Genomic DNA, 17,852 nt, shown 5'->3' with positions numbered 1-17,852 from the left:
GTGCTTCTTCATTTTTTGCAGACGAGACGGAATACGAGTATAGTGGGAGTGAGGAAGAGGAGGAGGAGCGCGACATGGGCGAGCCCAGGTAGCGTGTGTGTGTGTGTGTGTGTGTGTGTGTGTGTGTGTGTGTGTGTGTGTGTGTTTGTGTGTGCGTGTGTGTGCATGTGTATGAGTGTGTCTGTGTGTGCATGTGTGTGCGTGTGCGTGTGTGTATGTGTGTGTGAGCACGTGTGTGTGTGTGTGCGCATGACGTGTTCTGTGAGCGTGACACACCACTGAGTGATGTCACTCTCCTCCTCAGCTCCATCATCAACATCCCGGGTGAGTCCACTTTAAGGCGGGACTTCCTGCGGCTGCAGCTGGCCAATAAGGAGCGATCTGAGGCCCTGCGTCGCCAGCAGCTGGAGCAGCAGCAGAACGAGGAACACAAGCGCCAACTACTGGCCGAGAGGCAGAAGCGCATTGAGGAGCAGAAGGAGCAGAGACGCAGACTGGAGGAGGTACCAGCGGCCCGGGCGGGGGGGGCGGGGCTGGAGGCGGAGAGATGGAGGGATGAAAGGAGGGATGGAGGGATGAGGAAAGAATACAAGTTCCATGGTGGATGTGTTTGGTCCCTGTGGTGATGCTAACCTGTGGCATTAGCGTCACAGATAACAGCAAGGCTCGTTTCCCCAGAAAAACAACGGAACACAGACACACACACACACACACATACACACTTCTGTCTGCAACAGTATAATAATAAACATTAATAAAATAATAAAGGCAGCGCAGCAGGCCGACACATGCGCGTCCTCCGCTGTGTGTGTGCGCGCTGGTCCCGTGTGTCCAGGGTCCCCAGCTAGAGATGTTTTACAGTCATCTCAGAGGAACGTTACCAAGTCTCCTAGAGCAGAGACACCTGAGAGGGGACTTCACACTGAGAGGGAGGGAGAGGGGGAGGGGGAGAAAGAAGGAGAGAGGGAAAGAGGGAGAGAGAGAGGGGGGGGGGTGAGGGAGAGGAGGAAAGAAGGAGAGAGGGAGAGGGAGAAAGAGAGGGAGAGAGAGAAAGAGGGAGAGAGAGAGGGGGTGGTTGGGGGCCTCCAGAGCCAAGTGTGGCAGTGTAGCTGCTCCGTGGGCTTTGCTGTAGGGGTTTCTGGGGGGGGGGGGGGGGTTCTGGCTGGGTGAAGTAGGCCACTTGTAGGCAGAGATGTGAGGGGTGTGGTCTGCTGCTGTCCCTGTAGCAACAGCGCCGGGAGAGAGAGCTGCGGAAGCAGCAGGAGAGAGAGCAGAGGAGGAGATACGAAGAGATGGAACAACTGAGGAGAGAAGAGGAGAGGAGACACGCAGAGAGAGAGCAGGTGCGCCTACACATTCACACATACACACACACATACACACACACGTATACACACACACGTATACGCACACACACACATACACTCACACTCACACACACACACACACACAGAGGAGGAGGCGCTGAGAGGGAGGGATGAACATGCAAACACGGAGTGATTAGAACAAACGAGAGGATAATCATCCATATTCGCTCAGATTAAGAGTAACAAAGAAGACTGAAGACACTGAACGTGTGAGGTGGGACAGCGTTCGATCACTAGCCGCTCACCTCTAGCAGCGCTGGGCTTGCCAGACTGGTCTGGGCGGAGCCTGCTTGCTGCTGACAGCGGGTTGGCCGTCTCCCGCGGGCCCTGGGGCGCCAGGCGCACACGGAGGACATGACATCAGGGACGTGTGTGGGCATATGCACGCCTGTGGAAAACAAACATGCAGACCTGCTGTTGAAACACGAGGAGAGAGCGTGTGTAGCCAGACACACTCACACACACACACACACTCACACGTGTTATCTCTCCCGTCTCAGAATGGGACGTGAACATGCACGACTCCGCTGTCTGGCCACTGTTGCGCTGCGATCAGTGTTTCTGATGTCCCGTTTTCTTACGCAACCCTCCCCTCTCTCCCGCGTGTGACTCATAGCCCCCCCGGGGGGGGGAATGTTCCGCAGGAAGGAGTGCAGATTTAAAGCGTGTTCCTGACGGAACTGCCCCTCCCCTCCACCCACCCGCTCCAACCGGGCAGCTCCCGCAGTGCTGGTGGGGGGAGAGGCCCGTCCTGGGCGCAGGGGCCCGTGGGTGATCCGCTCTTCAAACGCTTCAGGATTACAGAGTGGTTTGTGTGGCTTAAGAGTGCGGTTATTCACATACTGTCTACACACACACACACACACACACATACATACACATGCATGCACAAACACGCTCACACTCACACTAAAAAAAACACACACATTTGCAAACACATTCAGGCTTCAGAGCTAGTAGCAGCATGGCGGCCAGAACACTCTGTCGAGAGCTGAACACGTTTAAGTGACAGGTTTTCTCACTGCAGCCGGCACAATGCTTCCTGATGTCTCCAAGCTTCCCTACTACTGACAGCGACAGACTTCTTAGTAAAACCGCTTCAGTTGGAGGGGTGTGGTCAGTGGGGGTGTGGCCAGGCCATGCCCTGCCCAGCATGCCCCGCCTCTGCTTCATTCTTTATACTTTTGCCAACGACTGTTTGGCAGTTACCACCTCCGTGTTCTCCTCATCCACCTCAAGGTTTTACTCACCCAAAATTCTCCTCACTTCCGATACTTCACCCATTTCTCTTGGGCTTTTCTGTCATATTGCAGATCCACTCAGAAACCTATTCTGACATTCCCGTGTCCTTTAAACTTACCTGATCCTCTTTTAGGCTTGTGATTCTCTCTGATGCTGATACTATTTCCCTTTCAATGTTTTGACTTCTTTCTTCTCTCCTTCCGCTGTCTTTGTCTGTCTCTCATCCTTGTTTTTATGTTATTGTTCTCTTGCTCTCTCATGCTCCCTCTCTCCCTTTCTCTCCCTCTTTCTCACTCACTCACTCTCTCCCTCCCTCCCTCTCCCTCCCTCTCTCTCCCTCTCACTCTCTCTCCCTCCCTCTCCCTCTCTCTCACTCACTCTCTCCCTCTCTCTCACTCTCTCCCACTCTCTCACTCACTCACTCCCTCTCCCTCCCCCCTCTCTCCCTCCCTCCCTCCCTCCCTCCCTCCCTCTCTCCCTCTCCCTCCCTCTCTCTCTCCCTCCCTCCCTCTCTTCTGGGGGTGCTGTCCTCCATATGGGGATGGTAGGAGTATATCCGTCGTCAGCTGGAGGAGGAGCAGAGGCAGCTGGAGATCTTACAGCAGCAGCTCCTGCAGGAGCAGGCGCTCCTCCTGGTAAACTAACCCTGTGGCTCTGACCTTTCACCCTTCACCCTTCACCTCCGTGCCCCCTTTGCTTGAGCCTGATTCTCACCCAAAAAAACAGCCTGTGCAACCTCTTCACTATTCCCCTTCCCGTCACGTTATAGCCTCTAGTTCTGCTACGCTTTCGTGTGGCTCCATGCTAAATTCTAATAATAAATTCAATGTCACTATAATTTTTACTGCACTGTTTTACAGTAAATGTTTGCTGCAAGCTGAAAGACATTAGCCAGGCACAAAAGAAAGTGTGTTACATTAGCTGTTCACCCAGGATGTTCCAAACTGGATGTAGCTAGGTTAGTCAGCAAGGACCCTGAAGCGCGGTTGTGAAGCGCCCCCTCAGGCGGGGGTTGGTAATGCCCCCAGGGGGCGCAGGGCTAGGACTGCATTCCCTCTGCAGTGCAGGTAGGGTCGCATTGACTGGCCGATCGAACTGTCGGCAGCCCCGAGGTGATTAGGCAGCTCTGTAACTTGTGCCTTATTGCTGTGGGGAAATTAGATTTGGAGGTGTTAGATAATTGGCTATCAATAGATTTATCTCACGTAGCTAATGGCTTCATATGAAATTGTTTCCCCCATGGACGTTGGTTGTAGATAAAGAGCCCTCGATTTTAAAAGTTTCTGAGCCAAGTCTTCAGGCCTCATCGAGTTTGAAGGTCTCGCTGCGTTGTTTGGGAGTGCCGTATCAGCAAGGTAAGCTAACGGGATCCGTTGGCAAGGGTGAGACACCATCTGTGGTTCTTCAGCATGGCGGCCAGGGGTCATAAGATCGCAAGATTTGCCTTTTAGAATCATCTCACATGATCATCGCTATGATGTGTGTGCGTGTGTGTGTGTGTGTGTGTATGTGTATGTGTGTGTGTGTGTGTGTGTGTGTGTCCTTCCCCTCGCACACCCACATACCAGTCAGACCAGTTCAGTTCAGGTGTTAAAACAGTCCGCTAATGCAGAGCCGTCCCACTAATCCCCCTCTTCCCTTCGTCCGTCTGCGCATCCGTCTGCAGGAGTACAAGCGGAAGCAGCTGGAGGAGCAGAGGCAGGCGGAGCGTCTACAGCGGCAGCTCCAGCAGGAGAGAGCCTACCTGGTCTCCCTCCAGCAGCAGCAGCAGGACCAGCCGCGGCCCGCCGACAAGAAGCAGCTCTACCACTACAAGGACTCGGTCAACCCCAGTGACAAGCCTGCCTGGGCTAAGGAGGTACGGGGAGTCGAGCCATCGGCACCCCCGCTGGTGGCCGAGGGTATTGAATCGCTTCACTGAAACTGTACTGCAGAGCGCAGAAAGGGCTGGAGGGGGTTCTGTTTTATTGCTAAGCATTTGATCTGTCATCTATAAAAAAGAAAAGAAAAGAAAAGCCTTGGGCGTCAGCGACTTGTCTTGTTATGTTTTAAGTCCCTTTTGTGGTGCGGATGTGCGTGCAGGTGATGAGACGTGCCCAAAGTAACTCCCCCCGTCTCCCCTCAAAGAAAGAGCACCCCTCCAGTCAGCCCGAGGAGGTGCGGCTTACGCATCATGTCCTCCACCCTGACCACGCCCCCAGCCACCTCCCCACCCGGCCCCCCTCCTACCCGGCCGCCGCCCCCTCCCACAACCAGAGAGAGAGAGCCGAGGCTCAGCTCAGGCAGATGAGCGGCAACGTCCCACGGATCCGGGTGTCCTGTGAGCCCGACCTGGCCCAACTCGCCCAGCTGTATCCGGGTTTGGAGGGGCGCGGACGCACCCCTGGCCGCTCCTTCCACAGGGAGAGCGAGGTAGAGAGAGACAGGAAACCGTGCCCATCTTCAGACACGATTTTACTGTCTCTGCCTTCAGTCATGACTGGAACTGGTTTTCCGGTCATACTACCTTTACCAAAGGGCCTGTGGGAAAAAAATTCTACTGGAATTTTCTCTGAATTCCTCTCTGATTTCTTTGGGAATGCACGTGCCTTCTTTATCCCCTTCCTGGTCCGGACTACCATTTCTCTGGGCGCTAACTCCTGTTTGGTGGGATTCGAGGTTTGGTCCCTGCAAAACTCCTCTTTGTCTCTCCAGCTACCATGTTTGGCCTTCTCTGAGTTTGATCTACTAGCCATTCCTGTTCCTCCTACCTCAGGCTGGGGCTGTTTCTGAAATCACAGTGGGCTTTGGGTGTATCCAGTCACGTGAACCATAGTTCATACTGAAGCTCATTTAGCACTGAGCATAAGTGACTGATTATTAATACTTATTCATCGCTATTATGACAACACATCAGACTCACACTGAAGACCACACAATGTTGACCGTTGGGAATAGACAATGATCAATAACACAGCTCTTCTCTCTTCTCGTTTTTAAATGGTATTTTCATCAGGCTGTTTCCTTCTTTCCTCTGTTGAGATGAGTATGCTGACATTTTGGTTAATATATACAACATGTGCAAAACGCAGGAAACGCTGTATGCTGTAACGCTATCTGAGCATACACTTTACTGACTGTCTGATGTCCGTGCTTGCATCAGCGACATTTGGAATTGAACAATTCTCCCATTTTGCTGATAAGTGGGTTCATGTGACCTTTATCCTCCCCCACATTTAACCCCTTGTCTTCCTGTATATGAGCAAGCACAGCCATATTCCACATGTTCTTCCCAAGCCATTTGGAATAAAGTGACAGACATCATTGCACAGTCCAGTTAAAGTGCTCCCAGCACGCTGAGGGACTCATTTTGAGCAGGTCCAATTCTGAAAATATCCTGGAATGAGGGCATCCTATCAATGTAGGACACGGGGATTTTTACGAGATTTTTGATCGATAAAAGATCAAAAACCTAAACTGTCCAGCACCAAGACATGTCTACTCATCTCACTTATGTCTACTCATCTTGAATCAGTCTTAGAGGAAAACACACAAATATATACAGTGTTGCTTGAAAGTTTGTGAACCACCTAAATATTTTTTGTAAAATATTAAAATAATCTCATTATGAACATCCAAATCTCAATTTGTAAAGCAGATCTTCCACATAGGAGCCACACAGGAAAAAAAGATTTATTTTAATTATTTAATGAACAAAAGTTATTTCTCTCAAAAGACTGAAAATCTGCCGAAAGTGCAAAAGTATGTGAACTCTTAGTTAGTAGCTTGTAGTAGCTCCTTTTGCAGCCAATACTTCAACCAAACATCTTCTGTAACCACAAACAAGATGATTTTGGGGATTTTTTCCCACTCCTTATAATACTCCAGCAGTTGAGATAGGCTGGTGGGATATCTAGCATGTACACGTTAGATCTTGCCACAGGATTTCTATGGGATTGAGGTCCAGACTTTGACTGTGCCAATACAGTGTGCAAATCTTCTTTCTCTTAAGCTGTTCCTTAATAGCTTTGCTGGAATGCTTTAGGTCATTGTCTTGTTGCATAATCCATTTCCATCCCAGCTTCAACTCCCTGACTGATGGCAGGAGATTCTGGTCCAGATAAGCAGACCCAGACCTTCACATCTCCACCACCATGTTTCACTGCTGGGAGGAGGTTCTTCTCTTTATAGGCAGTGTTGACTTGTGATCGTGACCAAATATTTCAAGTTTGGACTCATCTGTCCAGAGAATGGACTTCCACAAAGTCTCTTCTTTGTCCAAGTGCTCTCTGGCAAAGATTAAATGGGCAACTTTGTTCTTTCTTGAGAGCTGAGGCTTCCTACTAGTGACTCTTCATGAACTCTGATTATTGCCTGATTGTAGATGCATGTACATTTCTCCCAGATGCAGCCAGAGAGGTCGGCAACTCTCTGGAGGTGATGTGTGTGTTTGGCCTTTACCCGAATTATTCTGCTGCTTCTTGGTGTAAGTTTTGATGGCCGTCCACTACTGGGCAGAGTTGTGGTGATGCTGAGTGCCCTCCATTTGTAAATGATTTGTCTTATAGTCGATGGATGGTGCTGGAATCTTTTGGAGATGATGTTGTATCTTTCCACAGAGTGACGGGCTGTCACCACCTTCTTCCTGATGTCCACGGATGTCTCCTCTTGTCTCAGCATTGTTGACCTGTATGCTTTACACCTTGGCAACACAGTGGTTTGGTTGGTTTCTTCTCCCTTTTAATCAGTGTGGCTCAAATCTTTTCCCAAGGACGTCTCATTTGATTGGTCTTCCTAATTGATTACTTGAGCACTCACATGTGTTTCACCTTTGAGTCTTTTACCTAATTGACTTTACCAAAACAGCTGTGGTCCATTTACTTTTGCAAATGCTGTGTTTGCTGGCAACTCATACATATCCTTGAAAACAAGTAAATGGGATTGATTAACATAAACCTGACAGTTCGTATACAAAAATCGGTGATGATGAGAGAATCATGGTAAAACAGAAAAATCTAAACTACTCAAGCAGTTCACAAACTTTCAAGCAGCACTGTAAGTATTAGAACTGAAATCTACTGAGTTCAGACCTCTGCGCTGTAGTGTGTTGTATTCCCGATGGCGTTCCACACTACAGCCGGCGTTCCCTTTGCCTCAGGTGGAAGAACGTTCCAAACTGAACCGCCAGAGTTCTCCCGCCCTGCAGCACAAGGTGGCCAACCGCATCTCCGACCCCTCGCTGCCCCCTCGTTCCGAGTCCTTCAGCAGCGGGGGCATCCAGCAGGCCCGAACGCCGCCCGTGCCCCGCTCCGTCGAGCCCCAGGTACGGCCTCTCGCCACTGGCCACGTGTTCGCTCCATGGCACCAATGTGGTGCACGTCTTTGACCGCGGAGTTGTGGCTTCCACAGATGGCCCACCTGGTGTCGGTGAAGTCCCACGGCTCCTCCATGACGGGCTCCCAGTCACTACATGACCAGTCTTCCCAGGGCGTCTCTGCATTCCAGGAGAGCCTGTCGCCCCACCGGCCCCCCATGCCGCGGCAGAACTCCGACCCCACCTCGGAGACGCCGCTCCCACCGCCACGCGTCACCAGCCGGGATGACAAATTCGACCGTAGCTCCTGGCTCAGGCAGGAAGAGGAAGTTCCACCAAAGGTGAGTGCTTTAGGTTGGTGGGCCATAGAGGATACACATGTTGAGATGTTCTCCAGGCTCCATACGTATCAATATCTATGATGTTTGCTTCTTTCAGGTCCCTCAAAGGACCACCTCTATCTCGCCTGCCCTGGTCAGGAAGAACTCCCCAGGGAACGGACCGGGAGGCTTGGGCCCACGGGCTGGTTCCCACCTCATCCGAGCCAGGTACATCCCCACCTCCCTACCCGACTCCAAGCTGATTGCTCATGACGATGTTTAGCGTATTGTTGTATTGCATTTGTTGTTAATAATTAGTGTTCATAAAATAACCACTGATTAGATATACGGGCTTACTTTCTCTTTGATGCCAACCCAGAAAAAAAAAGATCATCTCTTATGAGAAAGAGCAACAGCGTCCAACAAGTGAAAAGCCTCAAGCTCTCTCGATTATTTCCGCACCTCTAAGTATTCGTAAACCCTTTTGATGCTCCTCTGTCACCGCAGCAACCCAGACCTGCGTGTCTCCATGGAGCCCGCCCTCCCCAGGACGAGTAGCAACAGTTCCTCCAGCTCTAGCACCCCCAGCTCCCAGGGCGGCTCCAGCGAGAGGAACCGTGTGGGAGGTGAGATCTCCTCACAGTCCCAGGCTGAGAGGCCCTCCGAGCTTCCGCGTCTTCTTCCCTCGCTAGCACCCAGAGGCTGGCCACGGGCTGCAGGGCCCTGCCATCTGCTAGCACCTCTTCCCCTGCACTCAGCTGCCTCGTTTCTCGTCTCTGCTCCACCGCAGGGTCCAGCAAGCCCGAGGGCTCTCCTGCCATCTCCCAAGAAGCCAAGTCTAAAACGCAGGAGGAGAGCAGGGAGGCGACCAGGCCCAGCCGTCCGGCGGTAGGTGTCCAACTACACATCTTCTCTCTGGAGCTCCCAACCATTTTCTGGCTGACATGAATGTAGTTTGCAAATCTGTCCTAACATCGTGCACTAGGGCGTGCGTCTCTGCGCATAATGCTCTGCGTCCGCTGTGTATTAATAACCGTTTTCCATCTTCTTCCCATTTTCTTGACTCCATCTTTTGAGTCTTTCTGCATTCCTCTCCCATAATTCTTGCTACTCCTGATACTCCACTACAGAGTTATAAGAGGGCTGTAGATGAGGTTAGTAAAAAAACGTCATCTTCATCTCTCTCACTCATTCTCTCTCACTTCCCACTCTCTTGACACTCATTTACTCGCGTCTTTCTCTCCAACGTTCCCTCGATCACTCACTCAGTCACTCTCTCTCTTCCTCCGCCGCCCCTCTCTCTGAGAGCAGGCTATAAATGTAATGACTTCTCATCTCCGTACCAACACCGTGTCACTCACCTTCATTAGCTGCACTTTTCTGCATCACTCCAATTCGACACAGTCTCTCGCAGTCTCAATAAATCCCTGACGCTGTCTCGGGGTTCTAACTGTTACCTTGGCAACAGTGGTCTCTGGGCAGGGGGAGGCAGAGTTTTGTTTGCCTAACCTCCCCCCACAGACTTGGAGACGTGCCACTCTTAGGTTTTGCTCTTGAACAATTTCAGCCAATCGCAGATGCCCATATCATACTGCATGCACAGCTAATTCACAATTTTCCACATATGCTGATATATCTGGAGCAGAAGTGTCCAACTGCTTGCCTGCAGGACTACTGCCCCCCCCCCCCCCCCCCCCCCCCCACTCACCCACTCGATTCAACACACAAGGGGCTTGATAATTAGCTAGCAAGTTGATTCAAGAGTGTTAATGTGGGGGGGGGGGGGGGGGGGGGTCACATGTATATTGTAGCAATTTCGGATTCTGTTTTCTCAACGGCGTTTCCTTCTCTGTCCGGCCCCCTGGTCCTCGGCTTCAGGAGACACTGGTAAGAGGAGCCGGCGGGTAGGATTGCTGACCCCCACTAACCCCCCCGCATGCCACGTCCAGACCCCACAGGCCGCTTTGCCTTGTGGGTCTGTCCCAGCTGATCTGAGACTCTGCACGAGGCATCTCCTCTATCCGGATTGTGCTTTGTTCACCAAAATGATGACCAGATTTCCTCCCCTCCCACCCCGTTAATGGCTGATCTTGCTGGCGCTGTCCGCCATTTTGTTTCGGTCCTTTTGTTATTAGTTATTGTGTAAAACTGAGGTGATGCTCAGCTTGTGACAAATCCCTTGCTTTGCACAGACGTGTGTACTGAGTGAATTCCTGTGCCAGCTTCGTCCTCGAAGTCCACCTCAGATGAAAACTCACGTTAGTCATGACGGTGACCTTTGATCCTCAGGATCTCACCGCTCTGGCCAAAGAGCTCAGAGAGCTGCGCTCCAACGAAGAGACTAACCGGCCGCCCGTCAAAGTGACCGACTACTCATCATCCAGTGAAGAGTCCGAGAGCAGTGAGGAGGAGGAGGGTGAGGGCGGGGCCCATGATGGAACAGTGCCCGTCAGTGACATCCCACGCATTATGTGAGGCTTTCACAGATTGTTTTTTTTTTTGCTGTTGTTGTCATTTTCCTGTGGTGGTAATTTCATTTTGTAGAAAAAGGCAGGTGTGTGCTCCATGTGTGCCTGAACTTACGTACAATCTCCATTCCAAATTCTTCTAAATGAAGTCTATCCAATTGTTATATTTAAAATGGTCTTTTTTTGCCTTAAATAATGTAGATTTTTTTGGTGTGTGTGTGTGTGTGTGTGTGTGTGTCATTCCAAAGTAAATGATGAGGTAATTTAGGAAGAATTTGCCCTCACCAGTCAGAAAGCTCCGGCGTTGATTTAACAAAGCTCTGACCTTGTTTGAGTATGAGAAATCTAGTGAGCAGACAGCCACAGGAAAGTGCTAGTCAAGCATGCTTCCTGGAGTATTAGGACTAAGCCCAGACCACTTCTCATAATAAGCTGATACGGTTTTTAAATTTGAACAATTTGGTCGATTTGTTTTTTTTTTTCCTAAATTATTCTTGGAAAAGTTTTTCCTAAAGGTTTAATACAACATTCTAGCTTAGTATCCTGTTTCCTGGGTTTTAACAGGCCCTCGGCTGGCCAAGGTGGCAATGAATCATTTGGAGGGATCGTTGGTCAGGAGGACTCTCAGGACGAGTCATATGGAAACAACTCAAAGGATAGTACCCTGATGATGAGAGAGGTAAATGATGGCTCACGCGACCTTCTGACCTTCATCCTGTCTTCTCTGGTGTCAGTGAAGTCCGCTCCAGTTCCTTCTACACTCATCCATTTTGTGTGTCACTGTTTCATTTTCTTCTCGGTTTGTTTTTATTAATTTTGTTTATCTTTGTTATGATTTGATGTTTCAGTTCACTCACTATGTTGACTTCCCAGCACCTCAGCTTAAAAAAAACCAACAACAAAAAAACAAACCCTGTTCACTGATGGAAACCACCTCTCACACTGCCAGGGCAGCCCAGGTTGCATTCCCCAGACTTCTCCACAAGGTGGCGCACTGGCAGTGCATGGCAGTGCGCTTGCAGGGGCCAGCAGTAGCATAGCCCTTCTTCTGTCTCTGTTCCTCTCCTGCAGATGTTTGGGGAAAGAAAGCGCTCGGGTCACGCCGAGAGCAACGGTTTCCCTGGTAACTCCAATCTTCCCGATCTAGTGCAGCAAAGCCACTCCCCCTTGGCCACGCCCAGTGAAGGCCCAGGGCGCCACCCCAGTCTGCATGCGCAGGACCTGGACTCTGTGGCTGAAGTAGGTGATGCTGCAGACTGTCCAAGCCAACCCCTGCCCTCTAACCTTTGACCTAACTCTAACCTGACCTCCCCCCCACCCCCCCCCCCTTTCTTGCCTCTAACCATCACCATCCAGTCCGGTCCGAACAAAACATCTTTATCTGGCTGTGTCCCGGCTGTAGGTTCAGGGCTTTCCCGCTCTTGTCTGATCTCAGACTCCTCCCCCTTTCTTGTCCCTGGGCAGGTTGTCTTCATGTGATCATTTTTACTCATTTTACTCATTATTGCTTTTTTTATCATCTATAAATGCATGAAACAAGAGCCATGGCATTAATTTACAATGTGCTGTATTTTCTGAACCATTTCTTGTTTTACTCTGACTAAGTGCTTCCTTACCTGTATGCTGCCATCTGATCTCATCTGTTAAAAAGTTTGGGTTTTTGGATTCACATGTTGACGGTATATGTACATTGGCGTTACGTCATACTGTATGGCTATGTACCACTGTTTTACATCCAGCTATGTGTTCAGTTACTAGTTTACAAGAGTGTGTGTGCCGATTTTAAACCTGGTGTCTCATCAACAGTATGGGAGTGGCTCAAAAGCCTCCTTCACCCCATTTGTGGACCCACGGGTATACCAGACTTCACCCACCGAAGACGGCGATGAGAACTCTGCCTCAGGTTTCCATCTCTGTGCTCTAATGAGATAAGGGACAATAATTCTGTCCCAGGGAGCTGACTTGTTTCCTTGTCGTGTTTTGGGGGTTAATCGAGGTCAATCTGGCTCGCCCGATACAGCTCTCTTCGCGGACGAGTTGCTGAGGCAGGAGCAGGAACAGGCCCGGCTCAACGAGGCCCGCAAGATCTCCGTGGTCAACGTCAACCCCACCAACATCCGGCCGCACAGCGACACGCCCGAGATCCGGAAGTACAAGAAACGCTTCAACTCCGAGATCCTTTGCGCGGCACTTTGGGGTGAGTCCGAGCACTGACGAACCCGAGCTACGCTCCCGACTCTGAGCTACGCTCCGGCCTCCGGGCTCCGAGCCTCCGGCGGCTGGTTGTTGACCGCGTGCGTTCCGTGTGCCGTAGGAGTGAATCTGCTGGTCGGAACCGAGAACGGACTGATGCTGCTGGACCGCAGCGGTCAGGGCAAGGTGTACAACCTCATCAACCGCCGCCGCTTTCAACAGATGGACGTGCTCGAGGGCCTCAACGTGCTGGTCACCATCTCTGGTAAAACACGGCAGGCCATGGTAGCCACAAATTTATGGAACCTAGATTGAGTTAACAGAGGAAATATTTTTTGTATGGTCAGAAATACAATATACATGAGCTCTGTTTTGTTGGGACATGTGGCTTCTACATCTTCATGCGATAGCCATGCAGGGTCTGGTATTCACAAACTCAGTTATTAGTGACTCTCAGCTTACGATGGTATCAGCCAAACAATACATCAGTTGGTACAAGTCTTAAGGCCATTCAGATTTCATAGAGATTGCACAGATTCACAGAAATGGAAAAAATAGCATGACTTGTGCCTGTGCCCTTTCTTCCTCGTTCAGGCAAAAAGAACAAACTGAGGGTGTATTACCTGTCATGGCTCAGGAACAGGATACTCCACAATGACCCTGAGGTGGAGAAGAAACAGGGCTGGACCACTGTGGGGGATCTGGAGGGGTGTGTTCATTACAAAGTTGGTATGTCCCATTCAGAACCAAGTCTTACTTTCAGAGCTTCAAGTTGTTGTAAGCACCCTGTCCACCCTGTCCCAGATAATTAATGTACCGCAAAGTGGCTTGTATTTCTGCTAATCCTTGCATGTATGTCTGCATTTAAAAGTGAAATATGAGAGGATCAAGTTCTTGGTGATAGCCTTGAAGAACTCCGTGGAGATATATGCCTGGGCTCCAAAGCCATACCACAAATTCATGGCTTTCAAGGTGGGAGACAGAATCCATCAAGACGCTCCATTTATATGTGATTTTTTTTTATCAGTACCTTCAGCTGCCTGAGCATTTAGAATGGCTAACATTATATCAGATAGGTTTTAGCTATCCCATCAGTCCACACAGTATCTGATTTCAATTGCGGTTTCACTCTGCAGGGAAGCAGAACTCATCAGCGGGGCTCTCACAGTTTCTTTTCTTGGTCTCTCTCTTCCCAAAGTCGTTCACCGATCTGCAGCATAGGCCCCTGCTGGTTGACCTAACTGTGGAAGAAGGCCAGAGGTTAAAGGTCATCTATGGCTCTAGCGTTGGCTTTCACGTGATCGACGTAGACTCCGGCAACCCGTACGACATCTACATCCCGTCCCACGTAAGTGATGGTGGGCTGAGCAGAGGAGCGTCTTCCTTCAGCCTCCGCCGAGCTTCCTGAGGTCAGGATGTGGGCGGGAGACCACCAGGACCCTGTACTGAAGTCTCTTGATGTCTTGTACAAAAGGTTGCTTCCTAATGTAGTATAATGTAAAGTATTGCTAACTGCTACTGCTAATAATAATAATGACAATAATAATGATAACACTGTGTAAATGTATGGATAATGTACCCAAGACATTTTGTAATTAAGTGAATGGTTGTGAGGTTATTAATGTTATATATATTGAAATGTAAATGTCATGTCTGTATCGTTCTGCAGTCATGTTTAATAGTGCTAAATAATTTACACTTAAAACGATTTTGCTTAGAGCAAAAGCATTTCCCTCGACCTACGACCTTTGACCAACCAAAACCATGTGTCTGATAAAGTGATCCAAAGCAACCACAACAGCCTAACTTCCCCCAAATGGGGGATTTGCAAACCGGGAGGCAGCCCGTCCGAGGGCGGCCCGGGCTTTTCAGCAGGTCTGGGGGCGGTCACTTCCTGGTGGTGAGGAGATTTTATTGTTGCAGCAGTTTCTCGCCGGGGACAGAAGCGCCGGCTGGCGCCCCCTGGTGGGCGTGGCGCACTAAGGGGGAGGGGGGGAGAGCGCGCCACCTGCAGGTGAATGTTGTGCACTACCACTCGTGCTTGCCACAGAGGCTCATCTGCCCCCACCCCTTCCCTTCCCCCCCCCGTGTTCCCTCCCCCAGATTCAGGGCAGTGTCACCCCCCACGCCATTGTGGTGCTCCCCAAGACCGACGGGATGGAGATGCTTCTGTGTTATGAAGATGAGGGGGTCTATGTGAACACTTACGGCAGAATCACTAAAGACGTGGTGCTACAATGGGGAGAGATGCCCACCTCTGTTGGTAGGTCGTGGTTGTTTTTTTTAATTGGACACAACGCCCCTGTTCTTCTCACGGGGCCCCCATGCCCTGCTCACAGGCCGTGCCACCTCCGAAACCCAGCACTCCCCTAAACTCCAGCCTCCACCATCTATATAAACATACGTTAGCCCCGCTAATCAAACACACACACACACACACGCACACGGACTGAGATACACACACTTGCATCTCTTTGTTGCATGTTTTTGTTCTTCAGTCTGCACCTCCATTCTTTTTCTGTGCCGACTGTCCCGTCCCTGTATAGAATCACAACTGAGCCCGACACACAGCCTTGTGTCCCCCCCCCAAGCTCGGAGTTCAAATCCCCAAAGTCCAGGTCACCTTTAAGCCATGGCACGTAGCACAATGGTGGTGTGTGTGTGTTCTTCATTTTTGTTGTGTTGTTTTTCCTCCTTTTGAATGGTTTCTTCCTCGTTGTTTGAAATTTCCAGTCTGTAGCCGACACCAGATTCAGCACTGGGACCCTTACATGCTTAGTTCATTTGGGGTGTGCTTTGCTTTGGTCCTCACATTGTTGAATCAATCTTTAATATATCTGAATGTCTTTCTATGCTCCTGAAACCTCAAATGCACCTCCAACAGTCTAGCACTGCAGTGAAACCGAAGGGGTGGGTGCTTTGTGGATTCTGAGTGATGTTGACATCTGGATCTTACAAATGAGGGTCTGTTTCAGATGTGAGAGATCCCACCACCAGAGTGATGAAAGTTGCTGATTCTGGTGTTTAAGTGTTCTAACTTTTAGGATGTCTTTTTACAACTAATAATGATATTTGCGTCATGGATGTGCATCATTAATTTTTAGCATTAAATGTTTTTTGTTCTCATCTTTGTCTTTGAATGTGAAAGTAAGTTGTGATTTATTTTATGTCAGTTATGTCTTTTATTGCCAATACTGAAAATTCAGTCAGTTCAGTCCAAACAACTGCCCCATCCCTCTCCCTCAGCTCCACACTAATTCTTAGTCAGTCCAAATGACCAGTCGAAGGTTTCTGAAGCAGAATGTGAACAACTCACATCCCTCTGGTTTTCTGAAACCTAATCTCTTGTGATCTGCCTTGTTATGATCATAACTTCATTATCAACATCTATGAAATGACCTTCACATCCATGTCAACACATAACATTGCTCAGTGTCAATGTAGGTTTGCGGAAGGTCTTCATAGACCCACTGCGCATCAGATCTTGAGTTCATATTGACCATTTTGGTCTCTTCACGGTCTGTACTTTCTGAGCTTCAGAAACTGCTGCAATAATGACCTCCTGGTGGTGTGGGGTGTCTGGGGCGGGCCTGTCTATATTCCGAGCCAGGCCGGTTTCGGGTTGCTGTTGGCAGTCAGAAGTCGTCGAGGAACGGGGCGTTCTCACGAACGTGTCGTGCTTCCTGCCCTCCCTCTGCGGTGGCAGTCATCACTGTCCTGTCGTATGTCCTGTGTCCTGTCCCCCTTACCCTTCTGTAGCCTACATCCACTCCAACCAGATCATGGGCTGGGGAGAGAAAGCCATTGAGATCCGGTCCGTGGAGACGGGACACCTCGACGGAGTTTTCATGCACAAGCGAGCTCAGCGACTGAAGTTCCTGTCCGAGCGAAACGACAAGGTGAGTTTCCACACAGGCAGTCCTCTGAATTCTGGGGCAGCTGAACTCTACGGTTCTAACCGTATGGTCCAGTGATCTGTAGCCAGACTGTGCTGTCTGCTATTGGCTGCGGAGAACGAGGCTGTGTTAACGTCTGTTTCCCTGAGTGCTCCCTGCTCTGTGCTTTCTTGGCAGGTCTTCTTTGCCTCGGTCAGATCAGGAGGCAGTAGCCAAGTTTTCTTCATGACCTTGAACCGAAACTCCATGATGAACTGGTAACCTGTCCACAACCTTCCCTGTAGTGTGTCTGTGGACATGTTCTGTTTTGACAAGCAAGGGAAGAGGGATTGGGGGAGGGGGGGGTGCAAACAGAAAACCACAGTATGTGGAACAGCAGAGCAGAATAGAATAAAGACCTGGCCTTCCGCTCCACAGAGCCAAACAGTCAGAGCCACCTCCACAGTCGGTTAGGGAGCGATCCCCAGACCACCAGGGGGCGCCAAAGAAGAACAACTTCGATACAGAATTTTTTAGGGCTCTTTACTGTGGGGTTCTTATATTTTTCACGACAGATATGTATGCTGGTTTTGGAGGAGGTTGTTAGGAGAGTGGAACAGAATTCCCCTGTGTAGAGTGATTATTGAGAAAAAAATATTGTAACTGTTTAGACACTCCCAACACAATATTATATTGCTGTTGGTATATACATGGAAAAAATCTCTGACAAACAGTCTGTTGGGGGTTGATGTGAGTGCGTGCACACATGCTCAGCCTTGTATGTTGTACACTCTGAACTTATATGGAACACATTTCATCACCACTTTGTTTTCAAAGTTGCATTTTGTCACACTGTAGCTGTGCTAGAGAATATGTACTGTATGTATGTCCTGTGTGTAGGTGTGCGCGTGTGCGAGAGTGAGCGATTAGAAAAAAAAAATCATCATTCATAAAAACAACAACAAAGAAAGATTAGCTAAGACAAATTTACAAAGGGATGTCTCCATGTTTTGTACAATCAGAATAATCAGTTCCAGTACATTTTTGATTGTCCAAAAAATGAATAAAACAAAATAAAGCTCCATTTCACATTA

The 17,852-nt window shown here is 49.7% G+C and overlaps 1 protein-coding gene across 7 annotated transcripts in view; it reads left to right on the top strand.

Annotated features, from left to right (window-relative positions):
- Positions 1-17,852, top strand: part of tnikb (TRAF2 and NCK interacting kinase b) — a 38,873-nt gene extending 21,021 nt beyond the window's left edge. Inside the window, exons 11-33 of one of the 7 annotated variants that reach the window (XM_077012186.1) lie at positions 22-88; positions 305-503; positions 1,227-1,343; positions 3,158-3,244; positions 4,276-4,467; positions 4,692-5,021; positions 7,747-7,911; positions 7,998-8,243; positions 8,341-8,450; positions 8,730-8,848; positions 9,013-9,110; positions 10,512-10,693; positions 11,255-11,369; positions 11,762-11,929; positions 12,497-12,593; positions 12,711-12,887; positions 13,005-13,148; positions 13,478-13,612; positions 13,755-13,855; positions 14,082-14,231; positions 14,987-15,146; positions 16,643-16,782; positions 16,957-17,852. In XM_077012186.1, the coding sequence (XP_076868301.1) occupies positions 22-88; positions 305-503; positions 1,227-1,343; positions 3,158-3,244; positions 4,276-4,467; positions 4,692-5,021; positions 7,747-7,911; positions 7,998-8,243; positions 8,341-8,450; positions 8,730-8,848; positions 9,013-9,110; positions 10,512-10,693; positions 11,255-11,369; positions 11,762-11,929; positions 12,497-12,593; positions 12,711-12,887; positions 13,005-13,148; positions 13,478-13,612; positions 13,755-13,855; positions 14,082-14,231; positions 14,987-15,146; positions 16,643-16,782; positions 16,957-17,040 (3,383 nt within the window). In that variant the 3' untranslated portion in view covers positions 17,041-17,852. The remainder of the gene's footprint in view (positions 1-21; positions 89-304; positions 504-1,226; positions 1,344-3,157; positions 3,245-4,275; positions 4,468-4,691; positions 5,022-7,746; positions 7,912-7,997; positions 8,244-8,340; positions 8,451-8,729; positions 8,849-9,012; positions 9,111-10,511; positions 10,694-11,254; positions 11,370-11,761; positions 11,930-12,496; positions 12,594-12,710; positions 12,888-13,004; positions 13,149-13,477; positions 13,613-13,754; positions 13,856-14,081; positions 14,232-14,986; positions 15,147-16,642; positions 16,783-16,956) is intronic. The other 6 variants (XM_077012188.1, XM_077012189.1, XM_077012187.1 and 3 more) reach the window with 6 other exon arrangements.

The sequence above is a fragment of the Brachyhypopomus gauderio genome, chromosome 7 (assembly GCF_052324685.1).
Source record: "Brachyhypopomus gauderio isolate BG-103 chromosome 7, BGAUD_0.2, whole genome shotgun sequence".
Classification (NCBI taxonomy): domain Eukaryota; kingdom Metazoa; phylum Chordata; class Actinopteri; order Gymnotiformes; family Hypopomidae; genus Brachyhypopomus; species Brachyhypopomus gauderio.
Note: the sequence above shows the minus strand (reverse complement) of the source record. Positions and strands in the feature narration are given on the sequence as shown.